At 49.0% G+C, this 20,869-nt stretch overlaps 2 protein-coding genes across 3 annotated transcripts in view; both read left to right on the top strand.

The window, feature by feature from the left end:
• The window catches only part of CAPN5 (calpain 5), a 59,451-nt gene extending 48,082 nt beyond the window's left edge, over nt 1-11,369 (top strand). Inside the window, exons 6-13 of the mRNA XM_075742534.1 lie at nt 414-607; nt 1,340-1,417; nt 1,956-2,151; nt 3,160-3,282; nt 3,803-3,999; nt 4,351-4,472; nt 7,597-7,733; nt 8,063-11,369. Of these exons, the coding sequence (XP_075598649.1) occupies nt 414-607; nt 1,340-1,417; nt 1,956-2,151; nt 3,160-3,282; nt 3,803-3,999; nt 4,351-4,472; nt 7,597-7,733; nt 8,063-8,245 (1,230 nt within the window). The 3' untranslated portion in view covers nt 8,246-11,369. The remainder of the gene's footprint in view (nt 1-413; nt 608-1,339; nt 1,418-1,955; nt 2,152-3,159; nt 3,283-3,802; nt 4,000-4,350; nt 4,473-7,596; nt 7,734-8,062) is intronic.
• Nucleotides 11,370-14,339: 2,970 nt separating this feature from the next.
• MYO7A (myosin VIIA) overlaps nt 14,340-20,869 on the top strand; it is a 104,082-nt gene continuing 97,552 nt past the window's right edge. For both annotated transcript variants that reach the window (XM_075742532.1, XM_075742531.1), the window contains exon 1: nt 14,340-14,439. The gene's annotated coding sequence lies outside the window, so the exon portion shown is untranslated. The remainder of the gene's footprint in view (nt 14,440-20,869) is intronic.

Raw genomic sequence — 20,869 nt, 5'->3', positions numbered from 1 at the left:
CCTGGATGCCAACCCTCTTTATTCCTCATTGCTATATCCAAGAGCCCAGAGTCATCTCACCACTCTTTAAATGTTAGGAGAGGATTCACTTCCAGAGAAAGGCATTTTGGTGTCTGCATGTGGGTGTCTCTACAAACACTGGGTGCCAGACGTCCCATTATAACCAGTAGAATGAGCTTTATTGGTTGACAGTATGGGAGCTCAGAGACCTCATACAGCAGATGAAGACCAGAAAGGATCTGGCACTTAAAATGGCATCTGATACATCTGCCAAGGCAACTGGCTGTCTCCCTGAGCGTTGGCACTCTTTGGTTCAGAGAAATCTGCAGGGAAATCTGAACTCTTTTTTCCCAGTCCCTGCAAAGGTGGTCACATCCCTCTGGTATGAGCACTGTCTGTGTCCCCCTGCCCAGGCCACGTCGGCAGCTGACATGGAGGCCCGCCTGGCCTGCGGACTGGTGAAGGGCCATGCATACGCGGTGACAGATGTGCGGAAGGTCCGCCTGGGCCATGGCCTGCTGTCCTTCTTCAAGTCAGAGAAGCTGGACATGATCCGCATGCGCAACCCCTGGGGCGAGCGGGAGTGGAACGGCCCTTGGAGTGACACGTGAGTTAGGATGGGCAGCAGCAGCACCTTTTTTTGGTGGGAAAAGCTGGGTTGGAGCAAGCCTTGAGACATGAGACAATTTGACTACATTCACACCTGTAGGATAATGTTGTATGGACAGTTGTGAGATGCAGCTTCAACCTATGTCCTAAACTTACTATTTCACTGGGGTAAATTCATTCCTCGCCCTGAGGTCCCTGGAGGTCAGCAGAAGGGTGACTGAGCTTGGCAGACCTTCTCATTAAGGCTCTGGTGGGTGTTGTGGTGAAATTGCCAGCATGTTCACATTAATGAAGGATAATTATAACTCACTTTTCAACTCCCAGTCTTGTTTCAGCAAAAATAGCACCCAACAGAATCAGCCTCTGCCACCACTGACTGCTGTGGTGTCTGTGGATGGGATGAAGAACCAAGGACTTGTGTAACCAGAGCCTTTGGCCAGAGTCCATTTTGTTATCTTCACTGATAGGATTGTGATTGTACTGGCCAAAAAAAATCTTGCCAAGCTGGATTCAACTCCACTGGTCAGGAAGAAAGCTGAAGCTCCAAGCCATGCTGCAGTCTCCCTGTGTTTGGAAGATGAGCTAACCAGAGCAGTGTGGGGACTGGTTGCATGGCTGGACCTCTATATAGGTCTTGTGCCCTTGATAGATCCTGATGAGGCCAAGTAGCCTCTTGATTTCTTGTGTGTCCCCTTGCCCTTGCACTAATGATCCTGTACTCTTCCCACAGCTCTGAGGAGTGGCAGAAAGTAAGTAAAAGTGAGAGAGAGAAGATGGGGATGACAGTGGAAGACGATGGAGAGTTCTGGTGAGTCCCTCCTGGGGTTGTTGCTACAGGCCATGCCCACAGAGTCCTCCCACCCCATGATACATGTGAGTCATTTCCATGTAAACAGTTATCCAGAGCACACGGCCTTCCAAACCCTAGGTTCTTTAGTGAAGCCTCCTCCTTGAGCCCATGGATGTTAGCTTTGGATGGCCATGAGCCTAGGACTGCAAGCTGTTCTGTATCACACTGGGTCCAAACCATTTCACCAGGGTACTGGAAACCTGTTATGAATGTGCAGAACTTGACAGCCTCACCAGGTACGTTTCAGTAAAACAGGTACTCATGTGTAGAGGAAGGACCACTACTCTGCCTCTCCCATTCCAAAAAAACATAGCTCTATTGTTTAAACTGAAGAAGAAGTATTTACCGCATGCATGTATCTTCATCTCTTTTGTTATTCATCAGCCTTCAGAAGCTACCCACACACAGTCTCTAACAGGTGATCCAGAAAATCCCTGCAGCATAAAGTTCAGGGGCATGCAGCAGCATAACCCAGCTCTGTCCTTTCCTGACTTAGGATGACCTTCGAAGATTTCTGTAAATACTTCACAGACATCATCAAGTGCCGTCTCATTAACACGTCCTACCTGAGCATCCACAAGACCTGGGAGGAGACAGTGCTACATGGGGCATGGACCAGAAACAATGACCCCTTGAAGAACCGCTGTGGAGGCTGTATCAACCACAAGGACACCTTTTTGCAGAACCCCCAAGTGAGTCATGGTGCAGAGGTCCTTCTGGAGCCTTCACAGTGCTTGCAAGTGTTTTAATCTCCTACAGGGACCTAGAAGGCCAAAATGCCTACCAGACCTCCAGTAGATTAAATGTGCTTAATGACCATTGTCTGGCTGAGACCCCTGGCACAGCATGACCAGCATCCAGGTCACCTCTGTTAACCTTATCCCTCTTATCAGGGAGACTGCATCCAAGTGCCTGGTGCAGAGCATCTTGGCACAAGCAAACAGCAGACTGTGCCACAGGGTAGCAGTGTTAGCTTATGCCCGTCAAACAGGGCCAGGAACCATTTCCAACAATTTGCATGTCTGAATGATCAAATTCTAGTTCCTTTGCCCAAACCTTGGCACTGCTGAGTTTACCAGGACAGGTATAGTCTATAGCGCCATTTCGTTCTAGCTTGGTCTTCAGAAAAGGCCCTGCTCTGAAGTTCATCTCCTGGAACAAGCTCTTCTGTCCTGTCCTGCTCTGAGCTGGGATTCTCAGTAATGTGAGACAAGTTCTTGTGAGTCCTTCATCTAACAAGCAGATGAAGGATCATCTGCTCCATTGCAGGAGTTGTCATCAAGGACGTGGGAGAGCTGTTTCCTGCTTCCAGCTCTGTATTAGCCTTCATTTTAGGTCTCTGTGAACAGCAGTTCCTCCTTCCATGCCTTGTGGGAGGACTTGTGGCAGACTGCAAGGGGTGAAAGTCTCTGGTATGAGACTGCATCTAGACTCCTTGGATTCTGCTGAGCAATTATAAGACTGGATTTGCCAGTCTTTTTCTAAGATGAGCCAAAAAGGCCTCTGGCTTGGCAAGATGATGCCAGTTCCCAAGAGGACTGGGTATGGGCTCTCAGTGCTGGTACTGAAGCCAGGTTGTCCTTGCAGTAAGGTGGGTGAGGAGAAGCTAAGGTTAACTCTACTGTGTGTCTACCCCCATCAATGCCCAGTGATCCTGTCTTAGTAGAAATTGTCCCTTACCTTCTTCCCTTTGTTTCTAGTACATGTTTGATGTGAAGAAGGCAGAAGATGAAGTGCTGATCTCCATCCAGCAGAAGCCAAAAAGGACCAGTCGCAAAGAGGGCAAAGGAGAGAACTCGGCCATAGGCTTTGATATCCATAAGGTAGACTATGGATCCTGCATGTTGGCCTGAATGCCCCCGTAAATTTATTAGTGGTGGAGGGGTATATCAGTCCTGCATGGCCATTGGTATTATTCATTTAAGCATTACTCTGGGTGCCTCTGGAGTGCCTTCAGCACAGCCTGGCCCCCTCTAGAGACAGTGAGAGATTTCAGAGATGAACAATGACAGCACGGACAAGTTCTCCGTGCTGAAAACAGTGGTTAGTCTGTTATCTCCAGATCCTGAAATCCACTAGACTGATCCTTGTGTGTTGCTTGCTGTGGTCTCAGCGTGGAGCTAGGATGCAACAGAGACTGAGTGTCTGAGCCAACAGAGTTGGGAGAGCCATGTCCATGCTTGTTTTCCATCCAGCCCAGTTGGGACCATTTTGCTGGTTCTCTTAACTCCAGCTCTCCCAGCACTGTGGGGCAGTCCTTGCAGTCTGGCCTCCCAAAGTGGATACCAACACATTGTCACTCAGTGTTGCCCTGCTGACCATCCCCCTGTGGTGTCTGCCCAGGTGGAGCTGAACAGGAACTACCGGATGCACACCCTGCAGCAGAAGGTGGCCAGCTCCATTTACATTAACTCCCGCAGCGTCTTCCTGAGGACAGACCTGAAAGAAGGCCGCTACGTCATCATCCCCACCACTTTTGACCCTGGTCATGAAGGCGAGTTCCTTCTCAGGATTTTCACGGATGTGCCTTCAGATTGCCGGTAAGGAGTAAGAGGAGTGATGGGGAGGAGCTGGCTGTTCGGAGAGAGCTCTGTGCTTTAGACATGTGATTTTCCTGATTGGAACTGGTCATAGCCTTACCTGGACCTGGTGTTTGGCTAAGAGACAGGGCATCTTTATAGGTTTTACCACAGACGTGCAGAGAAGCTCCAGCTCTGCTTCTAGGCATGACATGGAAGAACATCTCAAACCCAGGTTGAGGGGATTAGGGTGGGGAGCAGAGTCTGACAGTGGACAGTGCATAGTCTTTCCATCCTGCTAGAGAAAACTCTATCGCCTGCCCCTGGGGTAAGGCTGGGCACCTCTCAAAGGCCACGTGTTTTTCCCTGCAGAGAGCTGACACTGGATGAGCCACCACACACCTGCTGGAGTGGGATGTGTGGTTACCCGCAAGTGGTGTCCCAGATCCATGTCCTTGCCGCAGCCGGGCTCAAGAATCAGGACTCTCAAGGAGGTACTGGTCTTTCTCTGCCTGTTGTCTAGTCCCAGAGGAGCTGGGAGGTGGTTGTTTCAGTGGCAAAAGGGGAGGTGGTTTCATAAGGTGGCAGGTTGCTGGGATTTGTTATGTGCTTAGATTTTTTATTTTCAGTGAACATACCTGATTCAGACACCAGAGGAGGAGAAAGTCTATGGAGAATCAAACACACTTCTTGCTGTGGACATGATCTGGGAGCTGTTATATTTAGGCTGTTGTCTAAGATCCTCAGGAGATCCTCCCAAAACTTCCACAAAGCCCTTAGCAGTGGTCCTGTAACAATCCAGGCTTTCCTCCTGAGTACGAGCAGCTATAAAAGTCAGGCATTGTATTTAAAGGCTTTTTAGTAGGAAGGACAGAGAAGCAATGGAACAGGTTGGGGTAGTGTTCATCACCAGAGGCTGGATAAATGTCTGTCAGTAGAGGGTAGGTCAAATTTAGCTCATTTTGGGATGGTGCGGATCAAGACCCTCTCCCTCTATTTCCTGTAAGTCCTACTCCATGCTTGGACCTCTCTGAGATGGCCTGAGCCATTACCAGCACAGCGCACTGTGTTTCTGCCTCCTCGGTCCTCTAAAGATTCATTTTCATGGTCCTGCTATGCTCTCATGCAATTTTGACATCCAATGCTTCTCTTGCATGAATCACAGCAGCACCACCATGCCTCACCATGTTCTGCAGCCACCCAGAAGCTCATGGCAAGAACCCCATGTTCTGTCCTCCTGGGGCATCTGGACCAAGAAACCCAGGGGTAGTGATGACTTGTAATGGGAGATCATTGAAATAGGGATGAAGGGTCTAGAGTTTGTGATTAGAGAAGCAAATTACTTTCCACCATTGGAACAGACCAGATCCTAGCCTTTCTCCCCCATTTTCTGAGTCAAGGAATGTGCGGAATGTGACATGGTTTACCCAGGCATTTTAAAGCCAAATTTAAAGTATAAAAATTGAAAACTTAAAATTAAAAAAAAATTAAATTGACAATTAATTTTTTTTCTTTTTGTCACCCAAGCGTTATTGTCAGGGCTGCATATCACTAGAGCTCGGAAAGTAACTAGCAGGATTCTTCCTTAGGGCAAGGACTAGCCCAGTTTGCTTATTTATCACATGCCACAGAGGGAGTCCTTCTATCCTGTATGTTGTTTGGGGAAGGAATTTCACCCTAGGTAGGGTGTTTTTTCTTGGGTTATTCAGAACAGCTTGGTGTATCTGTAGCAATGCAGGGAAACCTGTGGCCAAAGGTCTCTCAACTGTTCACAGAAACAAGGAGATTTATCTTCCCTTCAGACAAGGGTACATGTGGATTTTGGAGCCATAAAACATTTTTTCAACAAGAGGCCCTTGGGAATGACCTTTTTTCTAGCTGTTTTCCGGTTGTTTGGCTCTCACCACCAACAGCCTGCACGTTTAGTGCTTTCCAGTTCAGTGTTATCTGTCACATCTCCCAGCCCAGGCCTTTTACACTGCTTTGGAAATAGTGATTTACAGATAGGAATTTGGCTCCAGCTGATGGAATATGAGGATTTAATGGGACATCCCAAAAGACAAGTCTAGTTTGGAAAAACAGCTGTGAAATCCAGCAGCTGTGTCTCACCAGGAGACCTAGGTCCTTGCAAACAGAAGGCTAGTGAGGAGGTGGTCTGGCAACCCAAAATGTGATTCTTAAATCCCTGGTCCTCAGAAGGGGGTGGTTTGTTCCTCCTCATTTCCACATTTCCCTTGGACAAGAAAACTCTTCCACCTGGGCTGTGTTTCCGTCATAGCCACTAAAGCTCACGGTGAGAAAATGCATTCTGGCAGTTAAATTTCCATAGCAATAGCTCATTCTCTACTGAAATTCCCCAAATGATCTCTTGTTTCATATGGGGAAAATGTTCACTAATGAGGGACTCCTTCTGTCTCCTGGATGCTCAGGTACTGTCCAGCTGTGGGCTGGTGGTCTCTGAACTGATAACTACTCTCCATCTTTGTGACCTGCTTGTTCCCCATGACTCTCTTGTTCCAGCTGGGATATTGCGAAAACCTTCCCTTTCCACTGACATGTTACACATCCCTTCATGAACCTCTCCTCTGACTTCCCACTTACCGTTTTGTCTGCTTTCATCTCCTCCGGTTCCCTCTCATTTCCCCTGGTTGCCCCCCAATGCCCGATCTTTCTCTTCCCCATGTCTCTCACTACCACCAATGACCCTTTTTAACATTTTGATCTTCTCCCTGAATGCTTGCCCAAAGCAAATACTCTAAGAACCATCTTCACCTTTTTAAAAGCTTTTTAAATATATTTCCATTCTAAGGATCCCCATTCATTGGTTGCTCTCCAAACCTTCCCAGTGCCCAAGTGGTCTCATTTTTGGATCTCATAAGTTAGCACATCTCCAGACTTAATTTGGGCTCAGCATTGTGCTCATCACCTTGACCATGCAGCATTTTTCTTACCCCAGCATTAGTCGTTATACTGACCTGCAGCATTTGAGTCTCACTCAGTCTAGGAGGAATTTAAGATGTGCCAATGATTTGTGCATGGGGGTGAAAACCACAGTCCCTGCTGAGGTAGCTAGTTATCACCTTAAAGTAAAACCAGGATGAGCCTGGTTGGGAAGCATATGAGCTGCAGTGGAAGCAAGTGGGCTTTTGCAGCTTGAAGGCTCTTGCCATTCCTCTCAGTTTCCCGGTGTGAAACAAGTTCTGTGATCCCAGTTCTCTTCTCCATGTCTTTATTTCTGCCTGCCTTCAACAGAGGAAATCCTGAAAGGGAGAGGTGGGCTGGTCAGTGTCTTCCATGAAAGATTTATCCCAAAGGTCAGGAGGATTTGAAGTGATGAAGGAGTGTTTATGTAGAATATGGGGTCAAGGAAGAAGGGGCCATTTCGTAGCAGTCCATCACCACCTGCCACCTGGGGACAATGATGTCACCTAACAGGAGTAAGCCTGAGCCCATCGGCTGAGTTTCATCGACATCCTCTGGGGTGTGATGAACACTCTGACGGATATCCATCTCCTCTGGTGGGGTATGGAGAAAAACTGCTACATGACACCCCTGGAAAAGGGCTCTGAGGAATTACAGGAGCTACAACAAAGCAAAAATTCCCTTTTCTCTCCCCAGGAGCTGACCCTTATGTGATCATAAAGTGTGAAGGGGAAAAGGTTCGCTCTCCAGTGAAGAAGAACACAGTGTCTCCAGAATTTGATGTGAAAGGTCTCTTCTACCGCAAGAAGCCAGGACAACCCATCATTGTTCAGGTACCTAGCAGGCAAGCAGTGAGCCGAGGGATGGAGACCCTGTCTCACTTGGACCCCCCCCCACCTGCCCTCTCCTCACATTGCCCACAGCAGGTTTGTTCTCCGAGGCTGAGCATCATCAGTTCATGCAGCTCAACCTCTGAGCCTTGACATCTGGTCAATGCATGTCCTTCACCCCTCTCACTGTCAGAGTGAACCCCCACACAGTTCAACCACTTCCATGACTCCAGCTCAGAGAAGGTCCCAAATAACCCCCTTCTCCTCCCTGGTGCATGAAGGTTGTCTGCATCCCTCAAAGACCTGCCTTCATGTCTGTTTTGTTTCCCCAGATCTGGAACCACAACTTAATAAGCGACGAGTTCTTGGGCCAGGTGGTGCTCACGGGGGATCCCAGTGACCGGCAGTCAGTACACACGCTGCACCTTCAGGACAAAGGGAACAGGAGATCAAATGATCTCTCTGGAACCATCGCTGTGAGGCTGCTCAGCAGTAACATCCTCACCAACGTCTAAGTACTCAAGGACTCTTCTTCTGGTGCCACATATGTGTATATATACATGCACACATACCTACATATATATATATACACACACATACAGAGCCTACCTGCCATCTGCAAAGTGTATATGAACTATGCATGCATTCCACTCAAAGGAGCCAATCTTGTGTTTTCGATGTTAAAAAAATGGTGCCTTTTTGGGGAACCGCAACGATCCTTCTGCTGGCATCCTCTGCAGCCCCCATCGCTGCCGTGCGCCCTGTGGGATTGCCGCAGGCACGCTGTGTGTCCTGACAGCCAGAGCATGATGCCCTGACGCTGTTTGTTTACACGGGCTGGCACACACGTGCCACCATGCACACGTGTGGCCACCGCGGTCCCACCAGCTGCTTCAATGCATCTTCAGTGTGTCTGCTTGGTCTAAGAGTAGCACGCGTGGAGTCGTCTCCCGTGAAACTGCCATTTAATTGCTTCTCTGTGGAGGCACCTCAGCAAAGGAGAAGTGAAAAAATAGATTGGGACCTTTTGGATGGTTTCTGGCTATGGGTTTGGGTACTGCAGCTGGAAGGAAAATGCACCAAGGCAGTCCCAAATCCACAGGGGTAACAAGACTAAAGGCTCCCATCATTTCAGGGACAAGCTGTCCCCTCCTGAGCCTTGTTCAACCCCATGCAACTCTGAAGGATACAAAGATGCCAACAACCATGGTGGGACAACTGTTCTCTGGGGTCAAGTTTTTGAATCGGTCTGGACTCAGCTCCTGTGTGTGCCTCTCGAACTGCCGTGGTGCCTGCTGCCTCCATGTCTTCATGCAGTCCTCATCCCAAGACCTCACCCCAGCAGCTGGGGTGGGTTGTCTGCTGGGGCCGTTCAGTGTTGGGATAAGAGGCGATCAGTTCCACTGAAGGCCAAAGCGTCAGGTCCTAGGGATGGGGAGCTTTGCTCAATGTGCTCCATCTTTACTGCTGCATCATTTTGCAGTGCCTCGCTTTCCCAAATTATTTTTAAAAATAATGGGATTTTAGCTTGTACTAGAGGAGAGGAGAACTGCTCCCAGTGCAGCCTGAAAACGCTGGGAATATTTAATTCATACCAGTGTCCATCTCTCACCTTTAATTTCCCATCTACTGGCCTGCAGAATGAGTTGCGCAGTGCTAGAGCCAGTCTCACAAGCACAACCCAAACGCGTCGTTAAGGCCGAGTCTAGGGCCGTGCTCTGCTCCTGTTTGCCATGAAGACTGAGTTTATCTATCTCCCTCATTCCGCTGGGTGGCAGAATCCAGCTTCTTATAAACCATCCCAGATAAGCCCAACAACAAACCCTTGTGTCTGGCCTTTCAGCAGCTGATCAGGGCAGGTTTCAAAACATATTTTTTTTTAACTCCTGTTGTTAGGTTGGGTATTTTTATTCATGTGCCTTTTAAAATATTGCAAGTGAAGGGAATTTTCTGTCAGAGTTTTCTAACAAGCAGATATTTTGCAGTCACCAGCATGCAAGTGGAAATTAATACATATGATGTAATCTTGCAATCTTGTAAATTCTGGCCTGAGCAGAGTCCTCTGCCTGCAAGGACAAGCGAACAGGAAAGCCTTCTTTTGCCATAGCAAGTAGGGTTTCTGTTTGTCCTACTAAATGCCCATGTTTGTGCAAGTCTGTAATTTTTTTTTAAAGTCCCTAAAGATGTTCTAAGTTTGTAACGTGATAAAATGTTCCCCAAAGTCACATTAGCTGCCAGGTCAATTCTTGGTCCAGAAGCATAGAGTACAACTTCATCGATTTTTGCAGGCTGTTGTCCCCCTTTCCTCATTCTCAGAGTTTACCTCCTGTGGTTATGAATTGGCTTCTTCACCAAACTTCTTATTTTCCTAGGTCTTGTTTTCCAGGCCTTAGAGGCAAGCAGTGGCCTGCAGGATGCTCTTTCCAGGTCCCAATTATTCCTGGCTTACACTGAGCACCCTCCAACTCCTGGTGCCATCACTGGGACCTAGCTTAGTTAGCAGAATTGGCTCAAATGCTCCTAGTCTGTTAAAGTGATATTTTAACCCCAAGGTCAAAGTAAATCCCTGAATTTGGGAAGACCGATTCAGAGATATTTTGATTTTATTCTGGTTTTGTTCATGGGACTCATCACTGAAAATAAATGGAAGCAGCATTATGGGGCCAGAATAGATGATTTAGGACTTAGGAGAAGATCTCACAGTTCAGAGTGGTATGTGAGAGGGACTGTGATGCCTAAAGATACCTCACCTGGCAGGAAGAAGCTATTTAGTTAAGGGAGAACATCGCGGGAACATCACAGGAGCTTTGCATCATCACTGGCAGATGGGCTTAGCCAGCCTGCCTGCATTAGCCTTGTTTTCTCAGGAAATCGGGCTACCGATAGCTTCAGGAAACGAGAGCCACTTGGCCAGGAGTGCCCTGACACGTGCCAAACTGCACCGTGATCCCTAAGGAATGACGCTGAAGCTTGCCAAGGAATAGCGGATGCCCTGGTACCCATGGGCAGCCTCCTTCGTGCAGAGAATCAAGCCATAAAGAGAGGAAAGGCAGCTTTTTAACAGCTTCCTCAAAAGATTAAATAATCATATCATATCAGGACCAAAATGTCTTAATATTAGTAATATTTGTCCTTTAAAAAAAAAGAAAACAAAACCTTTTCAAAAGTTAAAGCAGAAGCCTTCTTCCCCCTACATTTCTAATAGAATAACAAAAATTACCTTCGTTGCTTTTTTTGGGGGTCTTTTTTGTAGAGATGGGGAGGGCAGTTATTGAATGCCATTCCTAATGTTGATGCCTTTTCTCTTTGAATGAAGTAAACAGAAATATTCAGGGTTTTTGAGGGGAGAGCAAGTCTGATATGCACTTTCCAATCCCTCCCAGGTGGTGTAGGACATGTCTTTGATTTATTTTCCATTTTTTTTGTTAATCATTTCAACGGTTGCAGGTAGCCTGCCATTACACTCTGTGAAATCCATTTCTTTTTGACGTCTGCATGTTAAAACAGGCTATGACTTGTCTTCATCTCCAAAGGCACTGACATGTCACGCTGCACAAGATCAGAGAGTGGTCCAAACAGAAAGCCAACGTTGTACAGCTGTAAACCTCCTATAAATAAATTGTGTATATTTTATTCAGACTCCCTGCCTTTAAACTGCTGTGTTCTTCCAGAATGCTTTTGATGGGCACAAGGTGGCTCTGCAGAGCCTTTTTAATTTGCTTGATTCACTAAACTCCAAGTTTTTTTCTCTGCGGACTTTGAGACTGAGGCAAGGCAATCTGCATGAAGGTTTCACGCAAGGTTACACTCACGTTCACTGGGAAAAGCCACAGAGGGGAAGGGTACCCTCCTCTGACTATAAAACCTTTGCATCCTATGCCTCAGAGTCACCTCAATGCAGGGAACTTGTTTATTTGAGCCTCACCTAACTTGGAAAAAGCTCTACAGATTGCTAAAAAAAAATGTAAATAATTATGGACAAAGCAGCAGGAAGATGTGATTTTTGGATGGCTTTCCCTCAAAGAACAAACAGATTGCATTTGCAAAAGTGAAAAGCCTGTCCCTGCCCATGGGAGTCTCCAGTCTTGCCGCTGTAACACACGGTCCCAAAGTGCTGACACTGGGACCTTGTTCCCATCTCAGCTCCCAGCTCCATCACCTGCCTGTGCTCAAGGTCTTTGTAGCATGGAGGAGCTGTGCTCTTCTGCAGCCCACCCTGAAGAGCCTGGAGCAGGCATCTGGAAAAATCCTTTTTTATTGTGGGGTGGGGGCACCCATCCAGGTCCTCCTGCTCCTGGGATCATGCCCTGGGACAAACTGTCACCAAACCCTAGATAGAGAAAGGAGCATCCTACTCCTCTGCCTCCATCACTGAAACAGCTTGCAATGTTCTTCAGGGGAGAGAGCCTCACAAACATCTCAACCTCACAAACATTATAATGCTCTCCTGGAGGATGTCCTGAGCAGTAGAGATGGCTGAGCACCTATGAGGCTGTGATACTTGGTGCTGGATACAGCACAAGAGCTCTGGTGTAGACCAGGTGGCTTTACCAAGTCCTGCTTTGTGCACATTCAAAAAAAAAGGTCTGTGCAAGTCTGGATGAGCCACAGATCAATGATCCTGTAGGCATGGGGTGTCATGCCTCCCCACCAGCACCCACATCTCGGTTTCTCTGGTACCTGGGCAGTGAGCTTAAAGTGGAGGTTGCTTTGAAACCCTGTCTGTCCTTGTACTGGTGGTGCACACCACCACGTGGGCTGGCAACGTGGGCAGGGATGCTGGAATTGGTGTGGGACCCCAGCACATCAGTGGGATGTGGGGAGCTTGTGCACATTCAGAGACCAGCAGCAGGTAGCAGAGGTGTGCACAGCTCCAGGCAGGATCCAGCTCGGGCTCCCCAAGGGTCCTGCAGCATCTCCTCATCCCTCCAGTGCTGCCATCTGCCAGGGATTTCTGCTCACTAACGTTAAACTAACTAAACTGACACTTCAGAGTCTCCTTTTGACCTGCAAGAGCATCTTCATGGAGGAACACACATCCTGCCATGGTTGCAAGATGAGGCTGGAGTATTTCCCCTTGGGGCTGGGTCTCCTACAGCCTGCAGCTTCCCACCCTGACACCTGTATACAATCCCCCCCCATATGGATATGAGTCTCCTGCTGCTCAAAAGGACCAGGGATTACTAGCAAGAAGGGCTACAGAGGTAGCAGGGCTTTCAGCAAGGGGATGGGTTCATTACCTGTCCCTCAGAGCTGCTCAGGTGCTACAACATCCTTGGCCAATGTCCCAGGTATTAAATATCGAGGGGTTAGCCTGTGACCCACAGCCGTAACAGTCTGCTGAGCAGGAATCATCCAAAATCTCTTCGCGCTCTTCAAATCCCACCTCCAAACCCAGCAATGCAGGCAGAGGAGCACATCTGGCCCCATGTCCCTGGCAGAGCCTCCCTCGCTGCCTTCCCACACACCCATGGGACATCCTGGGCACAAGAAAAAGCTGCCCGAGGCTGGACCCTTTCCAGGTGCATCGGATGTGGTCCAGAGCAAAGCGATTGCCGGGCACAGCCAATATTTGCCCTCGCATCCACACAAACCGCGTTGGCACAGTGAGTAGGGCTTGAGTGAAACCGGGCATGGTCCCAGGTGGTCATAAATCATCTCTCTTGAGCTTAAAGTCAACTAAGTCTATTCATAGCTGGTTCCCACGAGAGGGCTGGGCAGCAGCCGGGAGTTTCGAAGGGCTGGGGAAGGGACAGGGTGGCTGTGATGTGACTTCTCCCACATTTTGAGCAGAGTTTGGAGGAAGGATGCTCCCTCTCATCAGTCCTTCCTTCCGTCACTAAAAAACCTCAGCCATCCTGGTCCCCAGGAGAGCTCCAGGCCCTCTCATTCCAAAGTAAAGCTTAAAAACACCTTGTGTGTGTGAACGCTTAAAAAAAAAAAAAAAAAAAAAAAAAGGGCGTGTTTTGCACCATTCACTAACTAAAATGCCATGCTTCATAACAAAGCGACAAACCTCAGTGATGTTTCATACAACAGCTAAAAGCCAACCCCACCTTTCTCAGCAGGAAGAAAAGACACTAGCCCAGATTTGGGCATGGAGTCACCAGGTCAGAGTTAAGCTTCTAGGCAAAACCTCAGCTCTCATTTTCCTGGTCCTCAAGCGTTTCTCTCTCCCAGTTTCCACATTTACAAGAACAGGCTGGTGCATGCAAACCAGAACGCCTGTCAGCTCCTGGCCCCATCCCACAGGATTTCAATATGGTCCCTTGCACACCCTTGAGACCTCCTTGCATGGGCCAGAGGGGTCCTCCCAGCCATCCCTTTGCCCAAGAAGCCATCAGGACTCTCACAACAAGGACTTGAAAATGCAGCTTAAATCGCAGCAGGGCTCTTGGTGGGTACCACGGTCTGGAGCAGACCCCAGGGATGCAGGAGGATGCATCTTTGGGGTGTGGGGATGCTTGGGGAGTGCGGCGCTTGCGGTGTCCCCGGGCTGGAGGCATCACACACACGGACGGACACACACACACACCCCACACACCCCCACACACACCGGGGGCTGGCTGTATCCCGGCTCCTCCCCCGCTAAGAGGCTCAGCAGCGGGCAGGGCAGGCGCTGCCCTCACTCGGTGCCGGAGGCAGCGCGGCTCCGCGCCGGGCACCAGCGCCCCTTCCCCGGCTCCGGCCCCGGCCATGCCCCGCTAAGGTAAGGTGGAAGGGGGTGTGGGGGGACAGGCTGCACCCGGGAGGGACCAGGCTGAGGGCTGGGGATGCTCCGGATGGGGTGCGATGGGTGCAATGAGAGGGGCAGTGAGGTGCGATAGGGGTGCAATGGGGTGCGGCGGTTGCAGTGGGGCGGGGTGAGGATGCAATGGGGTGGGATGGACCGGGGGTACCCCCGGCGGGTCTGCATGGCAGCGAGCCTGCTCCAGAGCCCGGATCTAACCTGGGGAAGGGGCTGGGCTCGGTGAGAACGAGGGAGACGACGCGACCGCAGAGCTGCCAGAAATGCCCAGCAGCCCCGAGCCAGCTCTGCTCCTGCAGCGGGGATTAGTGCCTCGGTAATTTCTAGCTGCTGCTTAATTTAGCTTGGGTCACCTAGCAGTGAGCTGGGGTGTGGGGGTCATTTCCCTCCTGTGCTGTGGTGTGCAGCCCCCCCACCCCTTTGCTCCACAACCCTTTCAATATTCCGGGATACATCTGGAAGTGCTTAGGGATGGGAAGAGGCTGTTGGGGATGTGCCTGCTGCACGGACCTGCTGGTGGTGGCACAAGATCTCAGGTGTCCCCCCAACCCCATCAGTCCCAGAACCACCTCACCCTTTCCCTGCTCCGATCCAGCTCCAAATGCACCAGCCGGGCAGTTAAAGCACAACTTGCTCTCAGGCACCTGGTGTTGCTCTTCGGAGAGCATCAGGAGTTTCCCCTGGTTGCAGTCTAGCACGGCTTGTGTCCAGACTGTGTTTTGGTGACGTGTCCCCTGGGTCACACCAGTGCTGGTAAGCAATGCCCAGGACCTTCCTGGGCTGTTTAAATTATTAGGACCAACCCTGGGCAGGGAACGAGAGCCAGTGTGGGATAAGCAATTCCCACAAAACAGTTTGCATTTTGCTGCCTGGTTTGGCAGTACAATGTTACGAGCATGGGCTGTGCTGGATCAGCTGAGCACCGTACCAAAGAACACTCCCAGGACTTCCTAGGATAGTTACAGTCATAATATCCTAACAAAGGTGGAACTGGCATCTCTTGGCATCTCTGGGAAGACTGGGTGTATGGTGGAGGACCTGTCTTGTAGGCAACATGGAGGGAGAGTTTGAAAGGCAACAGGCCAGTGGGTCTAAGATTGCCTGGTTGTCCCTGGCTGCTAAATCCCCCCTGTGGAAGGCGCTGGCAGGAACTGGAGTTGGTCTTTCCACAGCCCCAGACTGTTGTGTTGGTATGAGAGTGCTTGTCTCCATAGTCAGGGCAAAATTATGTCCAAACACCAGCCCCATGGGGTTAACCTGTGCTTTGCATCAAGATGTTGAGGACATGGCTTGTGTTGCAAGCTGACTCCGCTCCCCTCCTTGTTCACTGTATGATGCTAGGGGTCTTATCTCTCTTCCCATGACGTGAGGGACTGCAAGGTCCCAACAGTGCTGGTGTGAAGGTATGGGATGGTTTTGCAGCTTTGGACTGAGCTTTGCCAAAGCTTCAGACAAAACCTGCATCCCTGTGACACCCTGTGCAAGTCTTCCCCCTATTCTGTGTCTAAACTATCCCAGGGACAGCAGAACAGGGACAAGCAAGGCCAAAAACCAGGACAGCACTTCCCTCCTCTTGGTTGACAGTCAAAATTGTTTTCACTCATGGCTTTGCAGTCTCTGAGCTCTGCTGATTTCCAAACACATTTGTCTAAATCGTGTTTAATGTTTACGTTGTGGTGATGGGCTTTTTGGGGTGAGACTGGAGTAACTTCATGAAGTTACAGTACTTCCCCGCTGACACCAACATTTATGAGATCTGAATCCAGCCCAGGATGAACCCCTTTTCCAAGGCAGTATTATTTCTAACTCATTTCCCTTCCTCAGAGCAGTCAATTCATCTCTCTCACTATTAGATTTCCATGGACCGGGGTCTGCTGTACAGAGTTTCTGTCTTATGCTTGCTAACTTGTGACTTCGCAATCCTTGGGTTGCCATGGAAAGGATTATGCTGTGATTAATGAAGGCATTGTCAGCTCGTAGGTTTTTTTCAAAGCCTTTCCTGGAGCTGCAGAGAACAGCTTCCAAGCCCGGCAGAAAGGGGTCTGATGGGAGAGGTGGCTTCAGGCACTCAGTCCCAGGCATGGTTTTGGTTGTCCACATTGACACCATGCTGTTGCTGCCTCCACTCATTGTTAGATCAGCTCTGCCAGTCACTTTTGAGGGTGAGAGGAGAAACAGGGACTTTTATTGTTCGTTTGGGGCAGAGCCAGAGGTTTCTTGCTCCTGAAGCAGAGTGGGACTAGTGTCACTGTACCAAGGGGCTGGCAGGATGTGTAGACAGCGTGTCAGAGAGCTTTGCACCATGAAACGCTCCTCTCTGCTAGGCAACGTGAAGGAGAACCTGATGTGGGATGAGCTGATGTGTTTGTGATGGTCTGGTCCCCCAGCTGAGCTGCTACGTAGGGCCAGAAAGCTTCTCAGGACAGGACTGCCTCAGCAGTGTCCAAGCTTAGGTTGTCCATCCACCCATCTCCTGGTAACATCCCCAAGCCCCACTGTGCCTGGAGCTGTGCACAGAGCCTCTGCTCTGAAAAGCTCTTGCAGTCAGGATACGGGGAGAGAGCAGAGTGCGGTTGTTCCTACTTTGCAAGGGGAGTGCAATGTATGGAAATCAAAGGAAAATCAGGCATTTGAAGTAGATTTGAAGTAGCCAAATAAATACACAGAAGTTCAAAATCCAAAACCAGAAATCTCTGGGGACCCCTTCATTTCTTGGCACCGTTTGGCTGAGTCCTCTCCAGACCTACCCGGCCTGAGCAGCTAGGTACCAACTCCTACCTCACCCCAGCTGGGATCCAAAAACTGAGTGCTTTATCCCATTGGCAGTCTCAGAGCAATTGCAGAAAAGCATTGAGCTCTTCTTGGATCTCAGTCCTAGCAAGTTCCTTTCACAGCATGTTGGTTCAACTGCTGCCGTCCCCTTTCCTGCGTTTAACCTGGTGTAATAACCAAGTGTTTGCCCGGGGTGCAGATGACCTGAATACAGTTTCCACATGCATGAAAGGAGTTAAAACTTAGGTTTTAATCAACTTTAGGTTGATTATAGACTTTCAGGCTGCCTTGGGTGGAGGTTTCCACTGCTGTTATTGCCGCACAAGAAGCCTGGCCTCCAACTTTAAGATGTGTAAAGAAAGGAAGACTTGCAAGAGGACATGCTCGAGGTTATGCTGACTGTTGCGAGAACTGAGCCTCTGTGATTCCTTTCTTCCCATCTGACACTGGGCTGTACAGTGGGAGCTGTACTGGGAGGGGGCTTCACCCCAGGAGACAAAGCCAGTCAGTGCAGCAGTTCCTGACTTTGGAAATGGTAAGATAAACCTGGCATCATCACAGAGCTGGAGAGAGGATAGGCACAACGTGAAGGTTGGCATAGGAGGATAAATAGAAAATAGCAGGTATCTACAGTGCCTGGATGAAGGTGGCTGTCAACGGCACCATATAAATATAAAGACTTTTAGGAATATTATGGTTTAGTCTCATGGTGCTTACAGGTTGCAGCCATGAAATACCTTCCAGCTGAGAGGGCTTGGCAAATGCTGAGCAGAACTCAACTGCCCAACACCCTGAGGCATAGAGAAAAGGTTCTCTGAGCCCTACCTGGGCTGTGCTAGTCTTGAGACCAGGACCCAGCTCTTGTGTGTTCCCCAGGGTATCCAGCATTGTCCGGAGAGCATGTTTCACTCCTCTGTTGACTTATTTCAAGTAATACAAATCAAAAAAGGCAAAACAGATGTCAGGAGTGGAATGAAAACCTTTGTGAGTCCCTGGTGTGCCTGCAACTGGAATAATGATGTGTGCCGTTCTGGTCCCTCCATCCCCAAAATGATGTATGTCAGCAGGAGAGGATTCAGAAAAAGGAAGAATGGTCAGAGGTATGGAACAGCTTCCACATGAGGAAGAATTGTTTAGACAAAGACTTCAGGCTGCAAAAGAGAAAGGAAGAAGATGCATTATAGAATATGGAAGATCATGCTTGGGCAGTGAAGGCAAAAGGATGATTTTCCTTTAATTTTCCTTTACAATATAAGAATTAGGGATCATCAAGTAAAGCTAACACAGACCACGTTCAAAGCAAGCAACGGTTCACACAACCTGGCATCTATGGTACTCCTTACTGCAGGACATTATGGATCCTAAAAGTATTGGTGGGTTAAAAAAAGCACTTGGACAAATTTCTTGATGAAAAGCCTCTCAAAAGCTATAATATATACATATATAAAAGACAAAAGGTACCCTTCTTTGGCTCTAGAAGTTATTGAGCTGCAATTTATTAGAATCTGGGGGAATATTACGGAGCAGTGCCGCTAAATCTTCACCCTGCTTTTATACTGTTCCCTAGGCATCCTCTGTTGTCCACTGTCAGAGAAACTCAATAGGTGGGGACCCCACAAGCTGGATCCAGTAAGGGCTTTTTGATGTAGAGCTCATGAGCTCATGTTTCCCACTCACCAAGAGTTGTTCATGCCCTGAGACCCTCCTTGAAACAACTCTTCTGAGATATTTGCCTCGTTGCAATTCTGAATTGTCTTCGAGAAGATAAGGTGTCAGCCTCATCACTTTAGTAGCAGTGCCACGTATCATGTGGGTCAAGGAAAATAAAGCCGGTTCTTTTCCTTTTTTATTGAAAATACTTTCATGCCAGCAAATGCAGAAGGAGCTTAATGGGATTTTTTTGCAGGTTCTATATCAGATCTCTTGCAAGCCATTAAGTAATTCCCACAAAGATGGTGATCAGCTAGATCACTGCAAGAAAGGCCAGGGTTGGCAGGTGGTTTCTCGAGAATCCCAGAGCTGACCCATGCTGTTGTTAGCCTGAGGGTTGCTTTGCAAGTCAACAAGCTGGTTTTCCATGCCCAGTGCACGTTGGTGTGTGGGGAGTTTGAATTGATGCTGATGAGAGAGGCTGGGAGAAGAAAATGCGTTGCCTCCCGGTGGCACTGAATGCCCAGTCTGGGCAAAGGTCCCACTGAGCTGATGTGGGACCAAAGAGCTTCACCATAACAGCGGGGCTGAAAGGGCAGGGAGAGAACACTCACCAACCATAACACCTCCCATCATCAGAGATAAGGTCCCCTCGCCTGGTTGAGGCTGTCAGGAGGACAAGCAGACCTCTTTCACGAGGACGGAGGTGCACAGTAAGTGCATGTTGTAGAGAGTTGGAAGGAGCCCTGTAAGCCTAGCTAGAGTGCGTCAACCCTTTGCCTCCCACGTCCAAGCCTTTGGGTGTTTTCCAGCATCAGTGGTGGTTGCCATTACATTGTGTTGCCCTGGCTATTTCTGTCCTGCTTCCTCTCATCCCTCAGCTTTGCTGGATCAGCGCCATTGAGGCCAGCAGATTTACCCTGGGCTGAGACGAACTCCAGAAACCACACACACACACACACACTGGGTTTGTCTCTCCTACAGCCTGCAGAAGGTTTCTACCTAGAGTAATAAAGGGAGTGGTTGTTTCATCTGTAACCTCCATGCAAGAGCCTTCTTCAAGCCCATTGAGAAGTTGCTTGCAGAGGACTGTCAGAGTGAGCAAGACGATCCCCATTTGCTCTTCAGTTCCTCTGCTCAGCTTCTTGCCTGCTTTTAGTCCTGGTAGAACAACATAACCAGGATAACCCAGACTTCTGTGGTCTGTCTTTGGAAGTAAAGTGCAGGAAAAGGTCAGGCATAGTTGGCTTTATGCATGTTTTTTGTATGCTGGAGAGCTGCAAGAGCCCAGAGCGGTCTTTGGCACAGACACAAGAAAACATTGTGCTGCTGGAATTACTGAAAGTCCCCATGAGCTGTCAATGTTGTTACTGATACACCTCCCAAACATGCTCCCATGCCAGGCTGGTGGTGCTACAGCATCCTGGAGCTAAAAAAAAGGATGGACAAAGCTCTTCATTAATCCTAAGTCCTTTAGGATTTCTTTGCATTTCTGCAGGCTTTCAGGGCTACCAACTATCTCAGAGCACTTCGACTGCTGAGACACAGCTCACCCAGGGATCAGGATCCATAGCAGGAACTATTAGACCTTTTATGTAATTCAGTAAAGCGGTACACGGAGACTTATAAACGATTAATGAGCAGGTCAGCCCAATCTGCTGTCGCGCTGGGGAGGTCTCTCAGAGCAGGTATACTGCAAGGACATCGTCCCTCCCATGTAAGAAATTGCTCCTCTCCAGCACAACAGGGAGGAAGCTCTGCCTGGTGATGTCACCAGTGCTAATGAGTGCATTGAGATGTTGCTTTCTCCACTGCTAAATGTCATGCCTGCACCCAAAGCACCGGGGGGAGACAAGAGAGCACCCAGTGATCTTGGCCAAATCACTGTGAGAGCCATATCAGCTTGGGATATCATGATGGGGCAAATTGGGACTGCTGTTCATTCAGGTTAATTGTACCAGTACAGATT

The sequence above is a fragment of the Balearica regulorum genome, chromosome 1 (assembly GCF_011004875.1).
Source record: "Balearica regulorum gibbericeps isolate bBalReg1 chromosome 1, bBalReg1.pri, whole genome shotgun sequence".
Taxonomy (NCBI): domain Eukaryota; kingdom Metazoa; phylum Chordata; class Aves; order Gruiformes; family Gruidae; genus Balearica; species Balearica regulorum.
Note: the sequence above shows the minus strand (reverse complement) of the source record. Positions and strands in the feature narration are given on the sequence as shown.